General features: G+C 47.1%; 1 protein-coding gene across 1 annotated transcript in view; it reads left to right on the forward strand.

The window, feature by feature from the left end:
• The first annotated feature begins 6670 nt into the window (after positions 1–6670).
• LOC122944705 (multidrug resistance-associated protein 1-like) overlaps positions 6671–22098 on the forward strand; it is a 116235-nt gene continuing 100807 nt past the window's right edge. The window contains exons 1-2 of the mRNA XM_044303253.1: positions 6671–6761; positions 20945–21168. Of these exons, the coding sequence (XP_044159188.1) occupies positions 21127–21168 (42 nt within the window). The 5' untranslated portion in view covers positions 6671–6761; positions 20945–21126. The remainder of the gene's footprint in view (positions 6762–20944; positions 21169–22098) is intronic.

Here is a 22098-nt window from a genome sequence, read left to right on the forward strand (position 1 = left end):
TTGCAGCGTTCGGGTGTCCGCCTGGCCGTGCGGAGGCGTGCGGATCCGTCCAGACTTACAATGTAAGTCAATGGGGACGGATCCGTTTGAAGATGCCACAATGTGGCTCAATCTTCAAGCGGATCCGTCCCCCATTGACTTTACATTGAAAGTCTGGACGGATCCGTCCCAGGCTATTTTCACACTTAGCTTTTTTTAGCTAATATAATGCAGACGGATCCGTTCTGAACGGAGCCTCCGTCTGCATTATTATGGGCGGATGCGTTCAGAACGGATCAGCCCGAACGCTAGTGTGAAAGTAGCCTTATTCCATCAATGGATTTTGTCTTCCCTGATGGCACGGGCATATTCCAAGATGACAATGCAAGGATTCATCTGGCTCAAATTGTGAGAGTGGTTCATGGCGCATGAGACATCATTTTCACACATGGATTGGGCCCCACAGAGTCCAGACCTTAACCCCATTGAGAATCTTTGGGATGTGCTGGAGAAGGCTTTGCGCAGCAGTCAGACTCTACCATCATCAATGCAAGATCTTGGTGAAAAATTAATGCAACACTGGATGGAAATAAATCTTGTGACATCGCAGAAGCTTATCGAAACAATGCCACAGCGAATGCGTGCCGTAATCAAAGCGACTTTTGTGGCAACTTTTTTTGGATAGGCAGTGTATATGGTCATATCACACAGGTCGGGTATCAACCTTTGATACTGGCATTTATTGTGTTCACCTTATTTGGGGTCAGGAAGGAATAGTCTTCCCAGTTTTTTTTTTTTTTTACCTTTCTCTGGATCAACAGTGCCCACAAATAGGTTTTAATATGATGTAAAAGTTAGAAAACTTCAGAATTAGTCTAAAAAATCAAAATAGGTGAACACAAATTCGCCTTTTTTTTTTCAATCTATTTATGTAGGTGTGCTTTTTTTTTGCGCCTGATTTAGTCGCAAAAACAGTCTAATTTCTATCCACTCCGGGGCTGGCATACTTTTCTTTGTCAGTTCTGAATGGTGAGTTGCACAAAATTTTGCCTAAAAAGTTGCACTTTTATAGAGACGTGCGCCTACTTTTGTCTCACTTAGGCAACGTTTTAATGCGCAGAAAAAAACTGTACACACTGAAAGCAATTGCAGACAAAACTGCAAAACCATCCATTTTTTCCTGAACAGATCCGGACGCAATCCATATCGCTCATGTGAAAGAGGACTTAGGCCCCTTTCACACGGGCGTTGCGGGAAAATGTGCGGGTGTGTTGCGGGAACACCCATGATTTTTCCGCGCGAGTGCAAAATATTGTAATGCGTTTTGCACTCGCGTGAGAAAAATTGCGCGTGTTTGGTACCCAAACATGGTTATAAGGGAAAATAATAGCATTCTGAATACAGAATGCATAGTACAATAGGGCTGGAGGGGTTAATTTTTTTTTTTTTTTACATTTAACTCACCTTAGTCCACTTGTTTGCGCTGCCCGGCATCTCCTTCTGTCTTCATCTTAGCTTTGTGTAGCAACAGGACCTGTAGTGACGTCACTCCGGTCATCACATGAGCCATCATCATGGTAAAAGATCATGTGATGGATCATGTGATGACTGTGACGTCACCAAAGGTCCTTGTTGCTACAGAAAGCTAAAATAAAGACAGAAGGAGATGCCGGGCTGCGCGAACAAGTGGACTAAGGTGAGTTAAATTATTTTTTATTTTTTTAACCCCTCCAGCGCTATTGTACTATGCATTCTGTATTCAGAATGCTATTATTTTCCCTTATAATCATGTTATAAGGGAAAATAATAATGATCGGGTCTCCATCCTGATCGTCTCCTAGCAACCGTGCGTGAAAATTGCACCGCATCCGCGCTTGCTTGCGATTTTCTCTCAACCCCATTCACTTCTATGGGGCCTGCGTTTCGTGGATTATCGCACCGCAACGCACAAAGAGGAGCATGCTGCGATTTTCACTCAACGCATAAGTGATGCGTGAAAATCACCGCTCATGTGAACAGCCCCATAGAAATGAATGGGTCGGTATTCAGTGCGGGTGCAATGCGTTCACCTCACGCATTGCACCCGCGCGGAATACTCGCCCGTGTGAAAGGGGCCTTAGGCCTCTTTCACACGAGCGTGACGGATTAGGTCCGGATGCGTTCAGTGACCCTGGGTTCACACCTGAGCGTTTCTGAGACGCGCGTTTTACGTGCGTATTTGTCGCGCGTTTTTATGCACGTTTTTTGCAATAGTAAACGCGTGTTTGACGCGCGTTTGTGTGATTGACTGCAGTGTTGTCCAATGAGTCTATGGGCCAAAACACGTGACAAACGCCCAAAAAAAAGCTCAAGAACTTATTTATGCGTCGGGCGTTTTACAGCGCGTTCAAACGCGCTGTAAAACGCTCAAGTGTGAACCAGGGCCATAGGGAAGCATTGGTTTTCATGTGTTGAGCGTTTTACAGCGCGTTTGAACGCGCTGTAAAACACTCAGGTGTGAACTTAGGGTGAAACTCGCACTATTTTGCAAGCAAGTTCAGTCAGTTTTGTCTGCGATTGCGTTCAGTTGTTCAGTTTTTTCCGCGCGGGTGCAATGCGTTTTGATGCGTTTTTCACGCGCGTGATAAAAAACTGAAGGTTTATAAACAACATCTCTTAGCAACCATCAGTGAAAAACGCTTCGCACCCGCACTTGCTTGCGGATGGTAGTTTTTCTTGTGTTTCAATACTGAAAAAAAATAATAATAATTCTTTGCATCGCCATATTCTGACTCTCATAACTTTTTTATGTCTAGAGAGCGGTGTGAAGGCTCATTTTTTTGTGGGACTATCTGTATCTTTTTATTAATACCATATCGGGGTGTGTATGACTTTTGAGAGGTGAAATGACCAAAAAACTGGAGAACAGGACATTTAGACTTTTTTCCCGTTGTGCTGTTTGCCACATGGGACAGATATTGTTATATTTTAACAGAACGGTCGCTTTCGCACGTAGTGCTGCCCATGATGTCAATTTTTTTATTGTTTATGAGGGTTTTTTTTTAGTAAAGAAGATTTTAATTTTTTTAAATATATTTATTTTTATTTACACTTTTTAATAGTTCCCCTAGCACATGTTGCAGATTATGTGCAGATTTTTCACACAGAAAATCTGCAATATAATACAGGACCAGCAAAGCGAATGAGACAAATCTCATGTACAATTTGAGAGAGCTTTATTAAAACTGGTTTAAAGGAGAAGTAACTTGATTGCAACAAATAAGATTTCAATTTGCATGTTCCAAAAGAGCTCTGAAAAATGAAAGGTGGAAGCTGTCCTCTTCTACACTGGCCGAACTCCTCCATACATGTGCTGTCCTCCTCTACACTAGCCGAACTCCTCCATATATGTGCTGTCCTCCTCTACACCGGCGGCCAAACTCCTCCATACATGTGCTGTCCTCCTCTTCACTGGCCAAACTCCTCCATACGTGTGCTGTCCTCCTCTACACTAGCCGAACTCCTCCATATATGTGCTGTCCTCCTCTACACCGGCCAAACTCCTCCATACATGTGCTGTCCTCCTCTACACCGGCCAAACTCCTCCATACATGTGCTGTCCTCCTCTACACCGGCCAAACTCCTCCATACATGTGCTGTCCTCCTCTACACCAGCTGTACTCCTCCATACATGTGCTGTCCTCCTCTACACCGGCTGTACTCCTCCATACATATGCTGTCCTCTTCTACACTGGCCGAACTCCTCCATACATGTGTTGTCCTCCTCTACACCGGCCGAACTCCTCCATACATGTGCTGTCCTCCTCTACACCGGCCGAACTCCTCCATATATGTGCTGTCCTCCTCTACACTGGCCGAACTCCTCCATACATGTGCTGTCCTCCTCTACACCGGCCAAACTCCTCCATACATGTGCTGTCCTCCTCTACACCGGCCAAACTCCTCCATACATGTGCTGTCCTCCTCTACACCGGCCAAACTCCTCCATACATGTGCTGTCCTCCTCTACACCAGCTGTACTCCTCCATACATGTGCTGTCCTCCTCTACACCGGCCAAACTCCTCCATACATGTGCTGTCCTCCTCTACACTGGCCGAACTCCTCCATACATGTGCTGTCCTCCTCTACACTATCTGAACTCCTCCATACATGTGCTGTCCTCCGCTACACTGGCCGAACTCCTCCATACATGTGCTGTCCTCCTCTACACTATCTGAACTCCTCCATACATGTGCTGTCCTCCGCTACACTGGCCGAACTCCTCCATACATGTGCTGTCCTCCTCTACACCGGCCAAACTCCTCCATACATGTGCTGTCCTCCTCTACACTGGCCAAACTCCTCCGTACATGTGCTGTCCTCCTCTACACCGGCCGAACTCCTCCATACATGTGCTGTCCTCTACACTGGCCGAACTCCTCCATACATGTGCTGTCCTCCTCTACACCGGCCGAACTCCTCCATACATGTGCTGTCCTCCTCTACACCAGCTGTACTCCTCCATACATGTGCTGTCCTCCTCTACACAGTACTCCTCCATACATGTGCTGTCCTCCTCTACACTAACCGAACTCCTCCGTACATGTGCTGTCCTCCTCTACACCGTACTCCTCCATACATGTGCTGTCCTCCTCTACACCGCCCTACTCCATACATGTGCTGTCCTCCTCTACACCAGCAAAACTCCTCCATACATGTGCTGTCCTCCTCTACACCGGCCGAACTCCTCCATATATGTGCTGTCCTCCTCTACACTGGCCGAACTCCTCCATACATGTGCTGTCCTCCTCTACACCGGCCAAACTCCTCCATACATGTGCTGTCCTCCTCTACACCGGCCAAACTCCTCCATACATGTGCTGTCCTCCTCTACACCGGCCAAACTCCTCCATACATGTGCTGTCCTCCTCTACACCAGCTGTACTCCTCCATACATGTGCTGTCCTCCTCTACACCGGCCAAACTCATCCATACATGTGCTGTCCTCCTCTACACTGGCCGAACTCCTCCATACATGTGCTGTCCTCCTCTACACTATCTGAACTCCTCCATACATGTGCTGTCCTCCGCTACACTGGCCGAACTCCTCCATACATGTGCTGTCCTCCTCTACACTATCTGAACTCCTCCATACATGTGCTGTCCTCCGCTACACTGGCCGAACTCCTCCATACATGTGCTGTCCTCCTCTACACCGGCCAAACTCCTCCGTACATGTGCTGTCCTCCTCTACACCGGCCGAACTCCTCCATACATGTGCTGTCCTCTACACTGGCCGAACTCCTCCATACATGTGCTGTCCTCCTCTACACCGGCCGAACTCCTCCATACATGTGCTGTCCTCTACACTGGCCGAACTCCTCCATACATGTGCTGTCCTCCTCTACACCGGCCGAACTCCTCCATACATGTGCTGTCCTCCTCTACACCGGCCAAACTCCTCCATACATGTGCTGTCCTCCTCTACACCAGCTGTACTCCTCCATACATGTGCTGTCCTCCTCTACACCGGCCAAACTCCTCCATACATGTGCTGTCCTCCTCTACACTGGCCGAACTCCTCCATACATGTGCTGTCCTCCTCTACACTATCTGAACTCCTCCATACATGTGCTGTCCTCCGCTACACTGGCCGAACTCCTCCATACATGTGCTGTCCTCCTCTACACTATCTGAACTCCTCCATACATGTGCTGTCCTCCGCTACACTGGCCGAACTCCTCCATACATGTGCTGTCCTCCTCTACACCGGCCAAACTCCTCCGTACATGTGCTGTCCTCCTCTACACCGGCCGAACTCCTCCATACATGTGCTGTCCTCTACACTGGCCGAACTCCTCCATACATGTGCTGTCCTCCTCTACACCGGCCGAACTCCTCCATACATGTGCTGTCCTCCTCTACACCAGCTGTACTCCTCCATACATGTGCTGTCCTCCTCTACACTAACCGAACTCCTCCGTACATGTGCTGTCCTCCTCTACACCGTACTCCTCCATACATGTGCTGTCCTCCTCTACACCGCCCTACTCCATACATGTGCTGTCCTCCTCTACACCAGCAAAACTCCTCCATACATGTGCTGTCCTCCTCTACACCCGCTGAACTCCTCCATACATGTGCTGTCCTCCTCTACACCCGCTGAACTCCTCCATACATGTGTTGTCCTCCTCTACACCGGCCATACTCCTCCATACATGTGCTGTCCTCCTCTACACCGGCCGTACTCCTCTATACATGTGCTGTCCTCCTCTACACCCGCTGAACTCCTCCATACATGTGCTGTCCTCCTCTACACCCGCTGAACTCCTCCATACATGTGCTGTCCTAGTAGGACAGCACATGTATGGAGGAGCACAGCCGGTGTAGAGGAGGACAGCACATGTATGGAGGAGTACGGCCGGTGTATAGTAGGACAGTCCTACTATACACCGGCCGTACTCCTCCATACATGTGCTGTCCTCCTCTACACCGGCCGTACTCCTCCATACATGTGCTGTCCTCCTCTACACCGGCCACACTTATGTAGAGGAGGCAGTACACTGTGGAGCAGTATATGTATGGCCGCTCATGTACTTTCTGCGCCCTCAGCATATTACACCCGTCTCCCCTTAGTTTATGAAGCAGCAGTGTCTTCGAAAGCCAGACATGGCGGCTCCGCCCACACAAAGCAGTCTCCGCCCCGCTGCTCGCATATTTATCTTTTACCACAAGTTTCCCTCCTTCCTGTGGCCGCTCTGTTTTCTGTTATAATTCCCACTGAGAGGACCCGGACAGCGCGGTATGTATGCGTTATTACTGTACTATTAGCACAGCGCGGTATGTATGCGTTATTACTGTACTATTAGCACAGCGCGGTATGTATGCGTTATTACTGTACTATTAGCACAGCGCGGTATGTATGCGTTATTACTGTACTATTAGCACAGCGCGGTATGTATGCGTTATTACTGTACTATTAGCACAGCGCGGTATGTATGCGTTATTACTGTACTATTAGCACAGCGCGGTATGTATGCGTTATTACTGTACTATTAGCACAGCCCGGTATGTATACAGCACTGCTACTACACATGTATGCAGCGCTATTACTACACATATTATAGGGCACTGCATACATGCCTATTATTACTTTATATATCATATAGCACTGTATGTAGTCATTATTACTATACATATTATACCGCACTGTATGTATACATTATTACTATACATGTTATACCGGACTGTATGTATGCATTACTATACATATTATACCGCACTGTATGTATGCATTATTACTATACATTTTATACCGCACTGTATGTATGCATTATAACTATACATGTTATACCGCACTGTATGTATGCATTATTACTATACATATTATACTGCACTGTATGTATGCATTATTACTATACATATTATACCGCACTGTATGTATGCATTACTATACATCTTATACCGCACTGTATGTATGCATTATTACTATACATCTTATACCTCACTGTATGTATGCATTACTATACATATTATACCGCACTGTATGTATGCATTATTACTATACATCTTATACCGCACTGTATGTATGCATTACTATACATATTATACCTCACTGTATGTATGCATTATTACTATACATATTATACCGCACTGTATGTATGCATTACTATACATATTATACCGCACTGTATGTATGCATTATTACTATACATCTTATACCGCACTGTATGTATGCATTATTAGTAATAGTCACCACATTTACTAAACTTTAATATGTTCTTTAAAAGCAGTATCTATAAACTCAGCAGTCATGTCTTAAAGAAGACAAGCATTAGAAGGGTCCTCCGACAGTCCGCTGCGGAGGGCTCAGTCGCCCATTAGCCCACTTGGGAAATAGTTACCTGGCGCCATTGGGGCAGATTTACCAATGTATTTACAGCAGGTCGGTAGTGTAAATTCATTGAAAAATATAGTGTTGGGGTCAAATGCCATATTAAAGGTGTTGTGCCACTAATAACCCTTATCTCCTGTCCACAGGATGGAGGATAGGTGTGTGATTGCTGGGGGCCTAACCATTGGGACCCCCAGTGATCACAAGGACGGGGGTCCGCAAGTGCCACCGAACAGCTTCTTGAAAATAGAGCGGTTGTGCACATGTCCGACCCCCATTCACTTCTATGGAACTGTACAGTGCTCACAGCAGTCCCCTAGAGGGGAAAGGAGCGCAGGACGCACATTACCCTCCATTCTAATGGCGCAGGACTAGCGGACCCCCATTCTCATGGTCGCTGGGGATCCCAGCAGTCAGACCCCAGCAATCAAACACTTATCCCCTATCCAGTGGGTATGTGTGGCACAACCCCTTTAAGGGAGCCCGGTGCACCAGATTTAGGGCTCATCACGAACATATTTTTGGTCCGATCCACATTTTTTGCAGCTCGGATGCAGACCCATTGGCTTCATTGGGGCCGCAAAAGATGTGGACAGCACTCCCCGAGCTGTCCGCATCCGTATTTCCGTTACGTGGCCCAGCAAAAAACGGTTTTATAGTGGGTAGGACGTTCTGTTCTGCAAAAGGCCGGTGACCGTGTTTTGCGGATCTGCAGTTTGTGGACCGAAAAAACGGCTACAACTATGTGCACGAGTCCTTATTCATTGCATACATGCCTGACAGGTGAGGATTCAGTTTTGCTGATTCACAATTATTCCTTGTTGCTTCTCTTCTTATAAAAGTGGCGTTAGAGGACGCCAGGTCCGATCTGATGGTCTTTTTTGTTGTTGTTTTTTTATCACTAGCAGACTACCCCCTGCACTGTGGAGCGTACAGCCGCACTGTTCACATGGTAACATATTAACAGTTTGTAACGCTTAGAAACGACATCCGTCCATCCAGTTCAGCCTGTTTCCTGCACAGTTCATCCAGTGGAAGGAAAAAAAAAACTGAAGATAGAAGCCAATTTTCCTCACTTTAAGGGCTCATTCGGCCCATTGCCGTATTGTGGCCCGCATTTACGGATCCACAATACACGGGCACCGTTCTGTGTGCATTCTGCATCAAGGATGCGGACCCATTCACTTCAATGGGTCCGCAAATTCGGAGATGCGGAATGGAACTACGGAGTGCTTTCTGGGGTTCCGTTCCGTGCTTCGGCACTGCAAAAAGATAGAACTTGCTCTATCTTTTTGCAGAACGGAAGGATCGCGGACCCATTCAAGTGAAGGGGTCCGCAATCCCCATGCGGCTTGGCCACGGTCGGTGCCTGTGCATTGCAGACCGCAATTTGCGGTCCACATCACGGGCTTCACAAGGTTGTGTGAACGAGCCCTAAGGGAAAAAAATCTCCTTCCCGACTCCAATCAGGCAATCAGAATAAGGCCTATTGCACACGACCGTATGGCTTTTTCAGTGTTTTGCGGTCCGTTTTTCATGGATCCGCTGTTCCGTTTTTTGTTTCCGTTGTGTTTCCGTTTCTGTTCCGTTTTTCCGTTCCGTTTTTCCGTGTGGCATATACAGTATACAGTAATTACATAGATAAAATTGGGTTGGCCATAACATTTTCAATAGATGGTTCAGGAAAAAACGGAACGGAAACGGAAGACATACGGATGCATTTCCGTATGTGTTCCGTTTTTTTTGCGGATCCATTGACTTGAATGGAGCCACGGACTGTGATTTGCGGGCAATAATAGGACATGTTCTATGTTAAAACGGAACGGAAAAACGGAAATACGGAAACGGAATGCATACGGAGTACATTCCGTTTTTTTTGCGGAACCATTGAAATGAATGGTTCCGTATACGGACCGTATACGGAACGCAAAAAACGGCCAGTAAACGGGAAAAAAAAACGGCCGTGTGCAATAGGCCTAAGGCCTCTTGCACACAAACGTATTGGTTCTATTCCCAGCATTGGGGGACCGAAATCCATGATGCGGAATGCACACGGCCGGTGCCCCGTGTATTACGGAACTGCCGTATGCGGGCCACAAAACGGCCACGGGAGCACTACGGCCATGTGCATGAGGCCTAACTCCCTGGATCAACGACCCCTCTCTAGTAGCTATAGCCTGTAATATTATTACACTCCAGAAATACATCCAGGCCCCTCTTGAATTCCTTTATTGTACTCACCATCACCACCTCCTCAGGCAGAGAGTCTCCATAGTCTCACTGCTCTTACCGTAAAGAATCCTTTTCTATGTTTGTGTACAAACCTTCTTTCCTCCAGACGCAGAGGGTGTCCCCTCGTCACAGTCCTGGGGATAAATAGCTGATGGGATAGATCTCTGTACTGATCCCTGATATATTTATACATAGTAATTAGATCTCCGCTCAGTCGTCTTTTTTCTAAAGTGAATAACCCTAATTTTGATAATCTTTCAGGGTACTGTAGTTACCCCATTCCAGTTATTACTTTACAGCCCTGTGAACAATTTTCTCACATTTTGTACAGCAATATGCATCCCCAAACAGCTGATCTTAAAGGGGTGATCCAGTAAATTATATTGACGACCGATCCTCAGGATAGGTCATCAATATCAGATCAGCCGCGGCCCAACACCCGGCACCCCCGCCGATCAGCTGTTAGAAGACGCTTGTGGTCTGTGAGCACCACGGCCTCTTCCTAGGCCATGTGAAATCACCATACATCAGTCACATGGCCTAGTTGTAGCTCAGCCCCATTGAAGTGATTGGGGCTGAGCTGCAGTACCCAGCACAGCCGCTATACAATGTACGGCGCTGTGCTCGGGAGAGATACTGGTTGCCGGCTGCGCTTACCAGAGCTCCGGTGAACCTGGAGGCTACCTGGAACATCTGATCAGCAGGGACGCTGAGACTCGGACCTTCACTGATCTGATAATGTTGTCCTAAACTTGGGATAGGACAACATTATCTCTACCTGGATAAGGCTACTTTCACACTAGTGTTAACATTTTCCGGTATTGAGATCCGTCATAGGGTCTCAATACCGGAAAAAAAAACGCTTCCGTGTTGTCCCCATTGATTGTCAATGTGGACAACACGTAACTGAACAGAACGGAGTTCTCCAGAATGCATTCCCTTCCATTTGGTTGCATTCCCATACCGGAGAACAAACCGCAGCAAGCTGCAGTTTTCTTTCCGTCATGGGATGCGGAGCAAGACGGATCCATCATGACCCACAATGCAAGTCAATAGGGACGGATCCGTTCTCTCAGACACAATAGAAAACGTATACGTGCTCCACTGATTTTAAATGGAGTTCATGACGGATGCAGACGGTTGTATTATCAGTAATGGAAGTGTTTTTGCTGAACCGTGCCGGATCCAGCAAAAATGCTAGTGTGAAAGTAGTCTTAGGCCCTTTAAGGACTGAATACATTGCACAAAATGTGCACCGGGCTGCATTGTCAATCATGGAGCACATTTGCTAATGGACAAAAAACATGGTAAATTATACAAATGCAATTAAAATGGTAATTAAGTGGATAAATGCATTTCCCTTCTAAAGTCCCTTAATCTAAAGTCACTTAAAGAGGACCTTTCAACCCCCAGTGAAACCATGTGGCTTTATGAAGTAGTCCGTCTGCTGCAGATCCTCAACCTGTTTTTTCCCGATAGACCCCTCCGTTGTGCCGCTATGCCCCTCTTTGTTTTCTGGTGCCAAATACCATGGGTACAGGGTGGGCATCTCCTTCTCCCGGGCTGTAACGCTGCCTCGGCGGACCGCTCCACAGCCAGGGAGAAGACGCGCTGTTCAGGCTATGTAAGCGACTACACCAAGTACTATAGTTGTTTACATATATTTTTAATTACGTGGAATTAGAAAAGTATTCAGACCCAGGTGCTGGTTTGAAACATGTAGAATATTTTTGGTGACATAACCCCCTTACGGCAGGGGCTACACTGCGACTTTTTGTAGCGCGACTGATAATTTCAACTGTTGAATTACAACTGCGGTCCAAATAAATGCACTCAGTTAAATGTAATCTTGTGGACCGCAGCGGTCATTCAACAGTTACAACCAATCAGTCTTGCTACCAAGACCTACCTGAATATGCATATCAGAGCTGAACCCGGACATACCCCCATTTTCACCCAGGCAGCCCCCCGATATGAGCATCGGAGCCAAGACTCTTTTGGAGATCCAGTGACGTACCGGGCTCTTCATCGGTAAAGTGAGGCAGAGGCTTGCGCCTAGCAGTGAGCCCGGTGATGTCACCGGCAGTAATAGGCGGTCTTTAGCACTGCCCTAGCCTGTAAAACAGTGATGGTCATAACACTGCTAGGCGGAAGCTTGGGTGAAAATGGGGATATGTCCGGGTTCAGCTCTAAACCCGGACAACCCCTTTAATGGGGCTTGCAGATTGCCATGTGCTTGATGGCCTATTCAAATGAATGGAACTGATTTTCAGTCATGGAATTTTCTGCCACAAAGTCTTCCGTGTGTGAAGGCGCCCTTAGGGCAGACACACACAAACTAGTTGAATGTGGTAAAGGCCTCTTGCACACGAACGTTGTGCGTCCGTTCCGTGCATTGGGGACCACAATTTGCGATCCCCAATGCACAGGCAACATCCATGCAGCGGCCAGGACGGATCGAGACCCATTCAACTTGAATGGGTCCGTGATCTGTCCGCACCGCAAAAAAATAGAACAAGTTCTATTCTTTTGTGGTGCGGAGGCACGGCCAGAAACACTACATAGTGCTTCTGTGGGGTTCCGATCCGTGCTTCCGTTCTGCATCTCCGTGATTGTGGACCTATTCAAGTGAATGGGTCCACATCCGTGATGCGGATTGCACACAACCGGTGCCCGTGTATTGTGGACCCGCCGTATGCAGGCCACAATATCAGCGCGTACGATTGCGCTGTAAAACGCCTGACGCCCCAAGAAGTACATGAGCTTCTTTGGGGCGTCTTGTCGCGCGTTCCCATACATAGACTTCCGGGAACGCGCGACAATGGGCGTTCGCTTGTCTCTGTATGCGCAATTGCAAACGCCGGTACAATCGCGCATACAGAGCGCTCCATCGCGAACGCTCAGGTCTGAACCCAGCGTTAGGCCACCTGCACATGGGCGCAGGTGAACATATATGAGATCTGCACAAATTTCCGTACGTTTCTGCAGCATATCCGCACCAAAATCTTCTATAAGCAATTGCGTTTTTTGGTGCGGATTAGATGCGGTTTTTCCACAGATCACACTCTTCCATTGAAAAGGGTGACATCTGCCGCTAAAACCGTAAACATCATTGACATGCTTCAGTGTACATAAGATAGAACAAAGAACCTGCAGCCATTTTTTTTCATTCTTTCACAAATGTCCTATCCTTGTCTGCAAAACGGACAAGAATAGGACAGGTTTTATTTATTTTTTTACAGGGCTGTGGAACGGACACGGTGTAATGTCTGCATTTTTTGTGGCCCCATTGAAGCAAATAGGTCCGACCTGAATAAAATGCGGATCGGATGTAGATAAAAAATATGTTTGTGTGCATGACGGGCAAACAGTGGGTCCGCAATATAGGGGCCCTGGGCGTTTTTACACAACATCACAGATGGGTCTGCAATCCGGAAGGTGCAGTGCGAAACGGAGGCATGGAATCCCATGGAGGCACCCGGAGTGCTTCTGTGGGGTTTCTGACTGTGCCTCTGCACCGCAAAAAAGTAGTGCTTGCAATTTGCGGTCCGCAATGCACCGAGCATAGGGCCGCCGCATGCGGACAGGGACCCGGTCACTTAAATGGGGTCCGCGATCCGCATCCCACAGTCAAATAACTGAAGTGTGAACTAGGCTGTAGCTGTTTTCCCCCACTCATCTCCAAAAAGTCTGCAGATTTTTTTCCCCTCTGGATTCAAAGGAATAGAGCTTGGCGCAGCACTGATAATTTAGCTCTAAGCTACACTGAGAATTTTCATAGCAGAACTAATTGATTTTAACTGTTTAATGACAGCTGCAATACACAAGTATCTGCATAGCGCCACCTGCTGTTTGTTCTTTTCCTTATTTATTGTCCGTCTCACTGAGCTGGTTGAGCGTGCTCAGTTGAAATCTTCTGCTGTATATTAGAAGCTGTGGCAGTTACAGGGAGGGATCTGCAGCAGAAAGGACACCCCCCCCTGAGCTGCCACTCTGAAGATAATCTAGCAGAGCAATTGGAGCAGTGACTGCGAAGATCTCTGGATCCATGTGAGGTACAGGGCTGGGTCTAGCTTTCTGAGGGTACTTTCACACTAGCGTTTTTCTTTTCCGGTATTGAGTTCCGTCACAGGGGCTCAATACCGGAAAAAACTGATCAGTTTTATCCTAATGCATTCTGAATAGAGAGTATTCTGTTTAGGACGCATCGGTTTAGTCCCTCTTACGTTTTTTGGACGGAGATAATACCGCAGCATGCTGCAGTTTTCTTTCCGGCCAAAAATACTGAACACTTGCCTGAATGCCGGCTCCGGCATTAATTTGCATTGAAGTGTATTAGTGCCGGATCTGGCATTAAGTGTTCTGTCAAAATGGATCCAGCTCTCCGGTCTGCGCATGCGTAGACCTTTAAAAATGCAAAAAAAAAATAATACCGGATCCGTTTTTCCGGATGACACCACAAATGCCATCAGTTTGCATCCTGATTGCTGGATCTGGCAGGCATCTCCAGCGACAGAACTGCCTGCCGGAATCCTCTGCTGCAAGTGTGAAAGTTCCCTTACCCTAAGTTCACACCTGAGCGTTTTACAGCGCGTTCCTACGCGCTGTAAAATGCACAACAAGGAGAAACCAATGCTTCCCTATGGGAATGGTTCTCACCTGGGCGTTTTACAGCGCGTACGATCGCGCTGTAAAACGCCAGACGCTCAAAAAAGTTCTTGAGCTTCTTTGGGGCGTTTTGTCGCGCGTTCCCGTACATAGACTTTCGGGAACGCGCGACAATGTGTGTTCGCCTGTCTCTGTATGCACGATTGTAAACGCCGGTACAATCGCGCATACAGAGCGCTCCTTTCAGAACGCTCAGGTGTGAACCCAGGGTTAGGGCTCATTCAGACGGCTGTATGCTGTCCGCAAAAATGTGGAACGGATTGTATTCTTTTTTTTTTTTTTTTTTTTTTTTTTTGCTGATCCATAGACTTCAATAGGGCCATGTCCTGATTTTCACTGACAAGTATAGGACATGTTTAATTTTTTTATTTATTTTTTCTGAGACGTGCAATGGAAGAAAAGGGCCCCATAGAAGTGAATGGGACAGCATCTAATCCGCAAAAAAACGGATCCGTCTGAATGAGCCCTTAGAAAGAGGTCGTCATGTACTATATGATGTCTGATTTTCATTTTTTACATCAATCATGGCATAACCCGTTTAAGTCCTCTTGGTTAGTTAACTAGTCACCTTTGCAACACACTACTTGGCTACTAACTACTGCGCAAACCTCAGCGGGTCCGCAATATACGGGCACTCCGTATCCCAGATGTGGATCTATTCACTTGAATGGGTCTGCAAGATATGGAGCAGAAGTCCACGGAAGCACTATGGAGCACTTCTGTGGCATTTCGGTCAGTGCTTCCGTACCGCCAAAAAATAGAAACGTATTATTTTTTGGCGGTGCGGACTGAAACTCGCAAGAACTAACTACTATGTAACTAACCTATTAGGAACTAATACCCTGCTCTGACTTGCTGTAAAGTACAGGCCTCTTGCACACGAACGTATGGCTTTTTCGGAAACTGAATGCTTACGGAGTACATTCCGTTTTTCTTGCGAAACCATTGAAATGAATGGTTCCAGATACGGACCGCAAAAACTGAAATAAGAAATGTTCGTGTGCAAGAGACCTTAAGGGGGTTGTCCGACTCTATTGTAAAATCCCCTGTCAATCCAACATAGAAGCTCCGGTGGTCCCCCCACTTCCAGGACCACACAGTGGGGGTCATTTATGAAGACCGGCTTTTTACACAAGTCTTTATTTAACCCTTGCTCTGCCGGAGGATTCACCTAATTTACGGCCAGGTGTGCGTCCAGCAGTCTGTGCACCTGGAGTAAACACTATTCCAGCCCCTGACTGTAGTGGTTGTTACTCCTCTCTTACAACTGTCTTCAGGAGTGAATGGTGGTAAGTTAGCTGGAGCTGGAGTCCCGGCCCTGCCCCCGTCAATCCCAAGCGGCAAGGACAGCATAGAGATGTGCCATTAAAAAGAAGGGGGTTGTCTTTTGTCTAAACACAATGGGGGTTATTTATCACGTGTTTGTGTGTCTCTATTTTGCATGGTATTTATAAAGGGTCACCCAGCAGGTGATGATGAAAGGCCTCTTTATTTACACTGCTAGATTCAGCAGACGGTTGTCGGGAAGGAAGTGTTCCTTTCCAGAAAGAACTGGCTCCTGTATTAGACAAGCAGATTATGCAGGCAATTAATTGTCAGTGGAGGAGACTGCGGGGAGGAGCGATTACTAATGCCATCACTTGTCCCCATACTGACTAATTGTTTGCCGGCACCAAGATCTTCCTCTGGCAAACAATGAGTTTTAAACCTGTTGAAAGACTCGGATTGCCCGATGAACGAGCATTTGTGCATTTATCGGGTACTCAGCGACAATATTACACCGCCAGACCATCGTTAACGAGTGTTCCTACAAATGCTTGTTAGAGAGGATCTGCCCGTTTAAGGCCTCATGCACACGAGCGTGTTCCGGCCGGGACTGCGCTGCAGACCGCAAATTGTGGTCTGCAATGCACGGACACCGACTGTAGGGCCGCCGCATGCGGATTGCGGACCCATTCACTTTAATGGTGTCCGTGATCCTTATCCGACGGTGCGCACCTAATAAAAGTAGTGCATGGTGCTTCCGTGGGGTTCCATGCCTCTGTTCCGCATGGAACACATACTCCCCAATTAAACCATACTTCCAAAATCAGTCTAAGGGCTTGTTCACACGACCGTGTGCTGCCCGTGCTGTGGACCGCAAATTGCGGTCTGTAATGCACCGGCCGTGGGGCTGCCGCATGCAAATCGCTTCCGTCGGTTCCACAAAAAGATAGAGCAACTTCTATCTTTTTGCGGTGCTGAGGCACGGAACTGAACCCATGGAAGCACTCCGTAGTGCTTCCGTAGGGTTCTGTTCCGCACCGCATCTCCGGATTTGCGGACCCATTCAAGTGAATGGGTCCGCATCCATGATGGTGACTGCACACGGCCAGTGCCCCGTGTATTGCGGACCCATATTGCGGACCCACTTTATGCGTCCCGCAACACGGCAGCGGAGGCGCAACGGCAGTGTGCATGAGCCCTAAAACAAAAAAAATTGAACCAGACAGAAGAGCAAAAAAAACCTGGAGCAAAACAAAGAGTAAGGCTGGGTCCACACCTGAGCGTTTTACAGCACGTTCCTACGCGCTGTAAAACGCTCAACAGGGAGAAACCAATGCTTCCCTATCGGCATGATTCTCACCTGGGCGTTTTAAAACGCCCGACGCTCCAAGAAGTTCGGGAGCTTCTTTGGGGCGTCTTGTCACGCGTTCCCGTACATAGACTTCCGGGAACGCGCGACAATGGGTGTTCGCATACTACCGGAGCCGCGTATGTGAGACGCCGGAGAATCGCACATACACAGCGCTCAGGTCAGTACGCTCAGGTCGTAAGCATGAGCTCTAAATGTGACTAAAAGTAAACACTGCTGAAAATTAGGCCATATTTTGTTTCCGTGTTTTTTATTTTTTCAGATAGGATGTGGGCCCACATCCATATGTCCGTTCTGTAGCTCCGCAAAAAAGATAGAACATGTCCTATTCTTGACCGTTTAGCGGACACGGATAGGCATTGTTACAATGGATCCGCAAAAAAATGGATGTAACACGGACGTCATCTGTATTTTTTGCGGATCTGCATTTTGTCGTGTGCCTTACACCAAAAAAAGACACCTACAACAACGATAAATGACCCCAATGGAGGTCCTTTACTAAGAGCACTGTCACTTTTTGGTCTGGAAAGAAAAAAAATATGCAAGATCAGTTTTTGAAACTTTTTAAATGCCCGTGCAACAGTACTGGGATTGGCGGGGGCCAGGGAGTGGAGTAGTTTCCCCCTCCAGGTGCACAGACTGCTAGACTGGAGATGTGCATAATTTATGACGAGGTGCATGCAGAGCCGAGGGGAGTCTAAAGAAAATTACCCCCAATGCAACTCCAGATTTCCTTGAAGCTTTTCCTGTTCTGTGGATGACACAAATGTGCATGGATTATTTGGTCAGTTATTTCCATCTGTGATTCTGAGCCAAAACCAGTGGTGAAGCCTACTCAGAGATCAGGTATAAGGGCTCATGCACGCAACCGTATGTATTTTGCAGTCCGCAAAAAACAGATCCACAAAAAAAATGCAGATGATGTCCGTGTGCATTGCATAGTTTGCGGAACGGAACAGCTGGCCCCTAATAGAACAGTCCTATCCATGTCTGTAATGTGGACAATACCAGGACATGTTCTATATTTTTATTATTTTTGCAGAATGGAAATACGGACTTTGCGTTCTGTTTTCTTTTTTTCCTGGAAAAGAAAATATGTTTGTGTGCATAAGCCCTAAGGGAAAGATCTGTACCTGTTCTGTGTTCTTAACCCTGACCTAGTTTTGGCTCACAATAATGGTTCATGCACATGACTCTGAGCCGCATTTTTTGCAGGTCGGATGTGAACCCATTCACTTCAATGGGGCCTCAAAAGATGCAGACAGCACACCATGTTGTCATACTGTCTGTGCAGTATCACAACGCTCCCATACCGCTTCTGGGTAATGGGTCATACTACAAAAATCACAGCATGGCCAAGCCCCAGGTTGCTCAGATATTATTCATACCCTTAATAGATCCCCTGGCTATTGTCTTTGAAAACAATGCAGCAGGTAAAGAAAGGTTGTGGAATCTATTAACTTTAATTATGATTCCCATGTTTTGAGTTCATAAGGTTATATTACTATTAGGCCCCTTGCAGACAAGCGTGTGTCACGCTCCAGACTCACAGCGCAGCACAGCTCCCAGCACTGCCGGGGGTCACATAGCATTATATTGGTTTATGATGCTATGTAACCCTTAGAGGTCTGGAATGTATTGTATAACACTGTCAGAATTAGGTCTGTGTCATCTGATACATTCCAGAATTGTAAGGGTTACATAGCATCATAAAGCCATATAATGCTATATGACCCCGGCAGTGCTCGTCTGCGAGGGACCTTAAAGGGGTATTCCGGTAAAGTAACTTAATGTTTGAAAAACTGCATTAAGGCTGCAAGCTGTGGCCCGACCAGAACCCATACCTGTACATATAACCAGAGCTTCAATTTACCTTGCAATCCATTTGTCTAGCTGCAGGCACCCTCAAACTGTGGCCCCCCAGATGTTGTAAAACTACAACTCCCACAATGCCCTGCTGTAGGCTGATACCTGTAGGCTGTTCGGGCATGCTGGGAGTTGTAGTTTTGCAACAGCTGGATGGCCGCAGTTTGAGGATGCCTGGTCTAGCTCCTGTGTGAGCCTGCAACACACAGAGTATCATGGCGCCTGATCCTCCCTCACAAAACTACAATCCCCACCATCCCTAGCTTTCCTGCTGTGAGTGTAGATGTTTACTGATTGGCTGCCTGATATACAGTTGGTCACGCCCCCTCTACTCACCAATCACCAGCACACTGAGGCTACTTTCACACTAGCGGCACGGACCTCCGGCGGGTGAACAGCCTGTCGGATCCGTCCTGCCGCTAGTTCACGTGTGCCCCCGGACTGCCGCTCTGTCCCCATTGACTATAATGGGGGTGGTGTTCCGTCGGCAGCGGACGGCGAGAGTCAGCCGGACTAAAAGTACCGCATGTCATAGTTTTAGTCTGGCTGCCTCTCACCCCGTGCTGCCGCTGGAACACCACCCCCGCTCAAATTATAGTCAGTGGGGATGGAACGGCAGTCCAGGGGCACACGTGAACTGGCAGCAGGATGGATCCGACAGGCTGTTTGCCCACCGCAACAGCCTGCCGGACTCCCCTGCCGCTAGTGTGGAAATACCCTAACGCCCTTTAGCTAGAGAAGTGATGGCAACACACTGAGCATGCTCGACCTGACAAATGCTCAGAACTACAGGTCGATGACATGGTAATGTATGAGGAAACACGGTGGATAACAGAGGAAGAAAAACTACTTTTATAACTACTGAACTGTAAATATGTGAAATTTACACTATATTAGGTCATTATTGAGCATTAATTAGTCTAAAACATAAGTTATATTTATGGTAACCGGAATACCCCTTTAAGGCTCGTGCACACGGCTATAGCTGTTTCTGCAGCCCGCAAAATGCGGATCTGCAAAACACTGTGGGGCCGCGGAACAGACTTGTGCAACCGATGCGCTGTCCGAATCTTTTGCGGCCCCATTGAGATTAATGGGTCCGCTTCTGAGCCGCAAAACATGCGGATCGGATGCAGACAAAAAAATCACAGCCCTTAGGTCTCATGCACACGACTGTATTTTGCATCTGTATTCGATCTGCTTTTTCTTTATAGATTGTTCACTGACCCATTGATTTCCATGGGTCTGCAAAAAAAACTAAAAAAGCGGACAGCACGTGGATCTCATCCACGTGTCTGTTCCACAAATTATAGAACATGTCCTATTCTCGTCTGCATTGCGGACAATGGTGGTTACGTCTAGTGATGGGAGTGAGAAGAAATGAGGAATACATATGTAAGGTGTCCGTTTTTGATGGCTCCGTGGTTTGTGGACTGAAATACAGATACAGTCGTGTGCGTGAGGTCTCATTTTAATAAGAACCCCACAGGAGCAGTGAAGAAGTGGTTGTCACTATTCATAGAAGCTGTAGTTAAATGTGACTATGTAATCTGGGTGTCATATGATTGCTCATATAATCTGCAAGTACAATATAGGAAAGGCAATGGCACGGCAGGCTAACTGCAGGGAAGACAGAAGGCGTACGCAGCTAATGACTTATGTAAATTAATTGCTTATTTTCCTTCATTAGTTTTTGCAGTTTTTGGAAATAAGATCTTGGAATGTAAGCAAGTCTGAAATAGAGGCCGCGTTCTAGATGATATCTCAGCGCTCCAGAAGACATTATTGTGGTGTTTGGTATCATGGTCGGTTTATGGACATCTTGAATACAGCGCCTTGTTTGATTGTGATCGCCATCTACCTCCTGCCAGCATGAAGTGGCTCTGCAAGCTCAATGAGTCTGAGAAGTTCTGGGTAAGGATTTATTATAAAAAAAAATTTTTTTATAGATAATCTTCAGTTCATAAAAAAAAGTTACAAACAACTTGTCTTCAGTCATGGTTAGACTTTGTTACTATGTTCCGAAATTAGACACATTAACCTTATTGTACAGCAGGGGTCAGCCACCACCGGCTGCTGTGACACTACAACTCCCAGAATGCGATCTTGCTCAGCCGTTCTTGAAAACTCCCATAGAAGTGAAAAGGGCAAGCTGGGAGTTGTATATAGCAATGTCTCAGACTAAAGCCTCATGCACACGTCCGTGGAACACGGTCCGTGTGATACCGGCCTGGATTTCTTCTGAGTGCAGGAGCGCACGGCGTAATTGGTTGCTATGACGCCTGCTTGCTTCCTGCTGCCCCCGCAGTAAAGTGATGCACTGGTATAGATCATACCAGTGTATCACTGTACTTCAGCAGGAAGCGCACGGCGTCATAGCAACCAATGACGCCGTGCGCTCCTGCACTCAGAAAAAATCCAGACCGATATCACACGGACCGTGTTCCACGGACGTGTGCATGAGGCTTAATTTGGTAAAGGAGTGCAGCGGTCATTCATTCCTGTCCAGTGCTGAAAGGAGTCCATCTGTTTGTGGCAGTCTGTATTCTGTCAGCAGATGACATCCTGCAACTGGTAATAAAACCGCCTGTGTCTGCAGAGCATGCATGACGTAATATGTATTCTCCAAGTCCTGAAATTATCATCATTACAGGCCCGGAGTTACATTATAGTATATGATTCTAATGGCTCTTTCCCACGGGTGGATGCCGTGCATGGAATCTGCTGCGTGAAAGACAGCCAAGCCCCGCTCCGGACAGCAGAGACACGGATCATTAGTCTACTTTCACACTGGCGTTTTGGTTTCTGTTTGTGAGATCCGTTCAGGGATCTCACAAGCAGTCC

Source organism: Bufo gargarizans, chromosome 8 (assembly GCF_014858855.1).
Source record: "Bufo gargarizans isolate SCDJY-AF-19 chromosome 8, ASM1485885v1, whole genome shotgun sequence".
Classification (NCBI taxonomy): domain Eukaryota; kingdom Metazoa; phylum Chordata; class Amphibia; order Anura; family Bufonidae; genus Bufo; species Bufo gargarizans.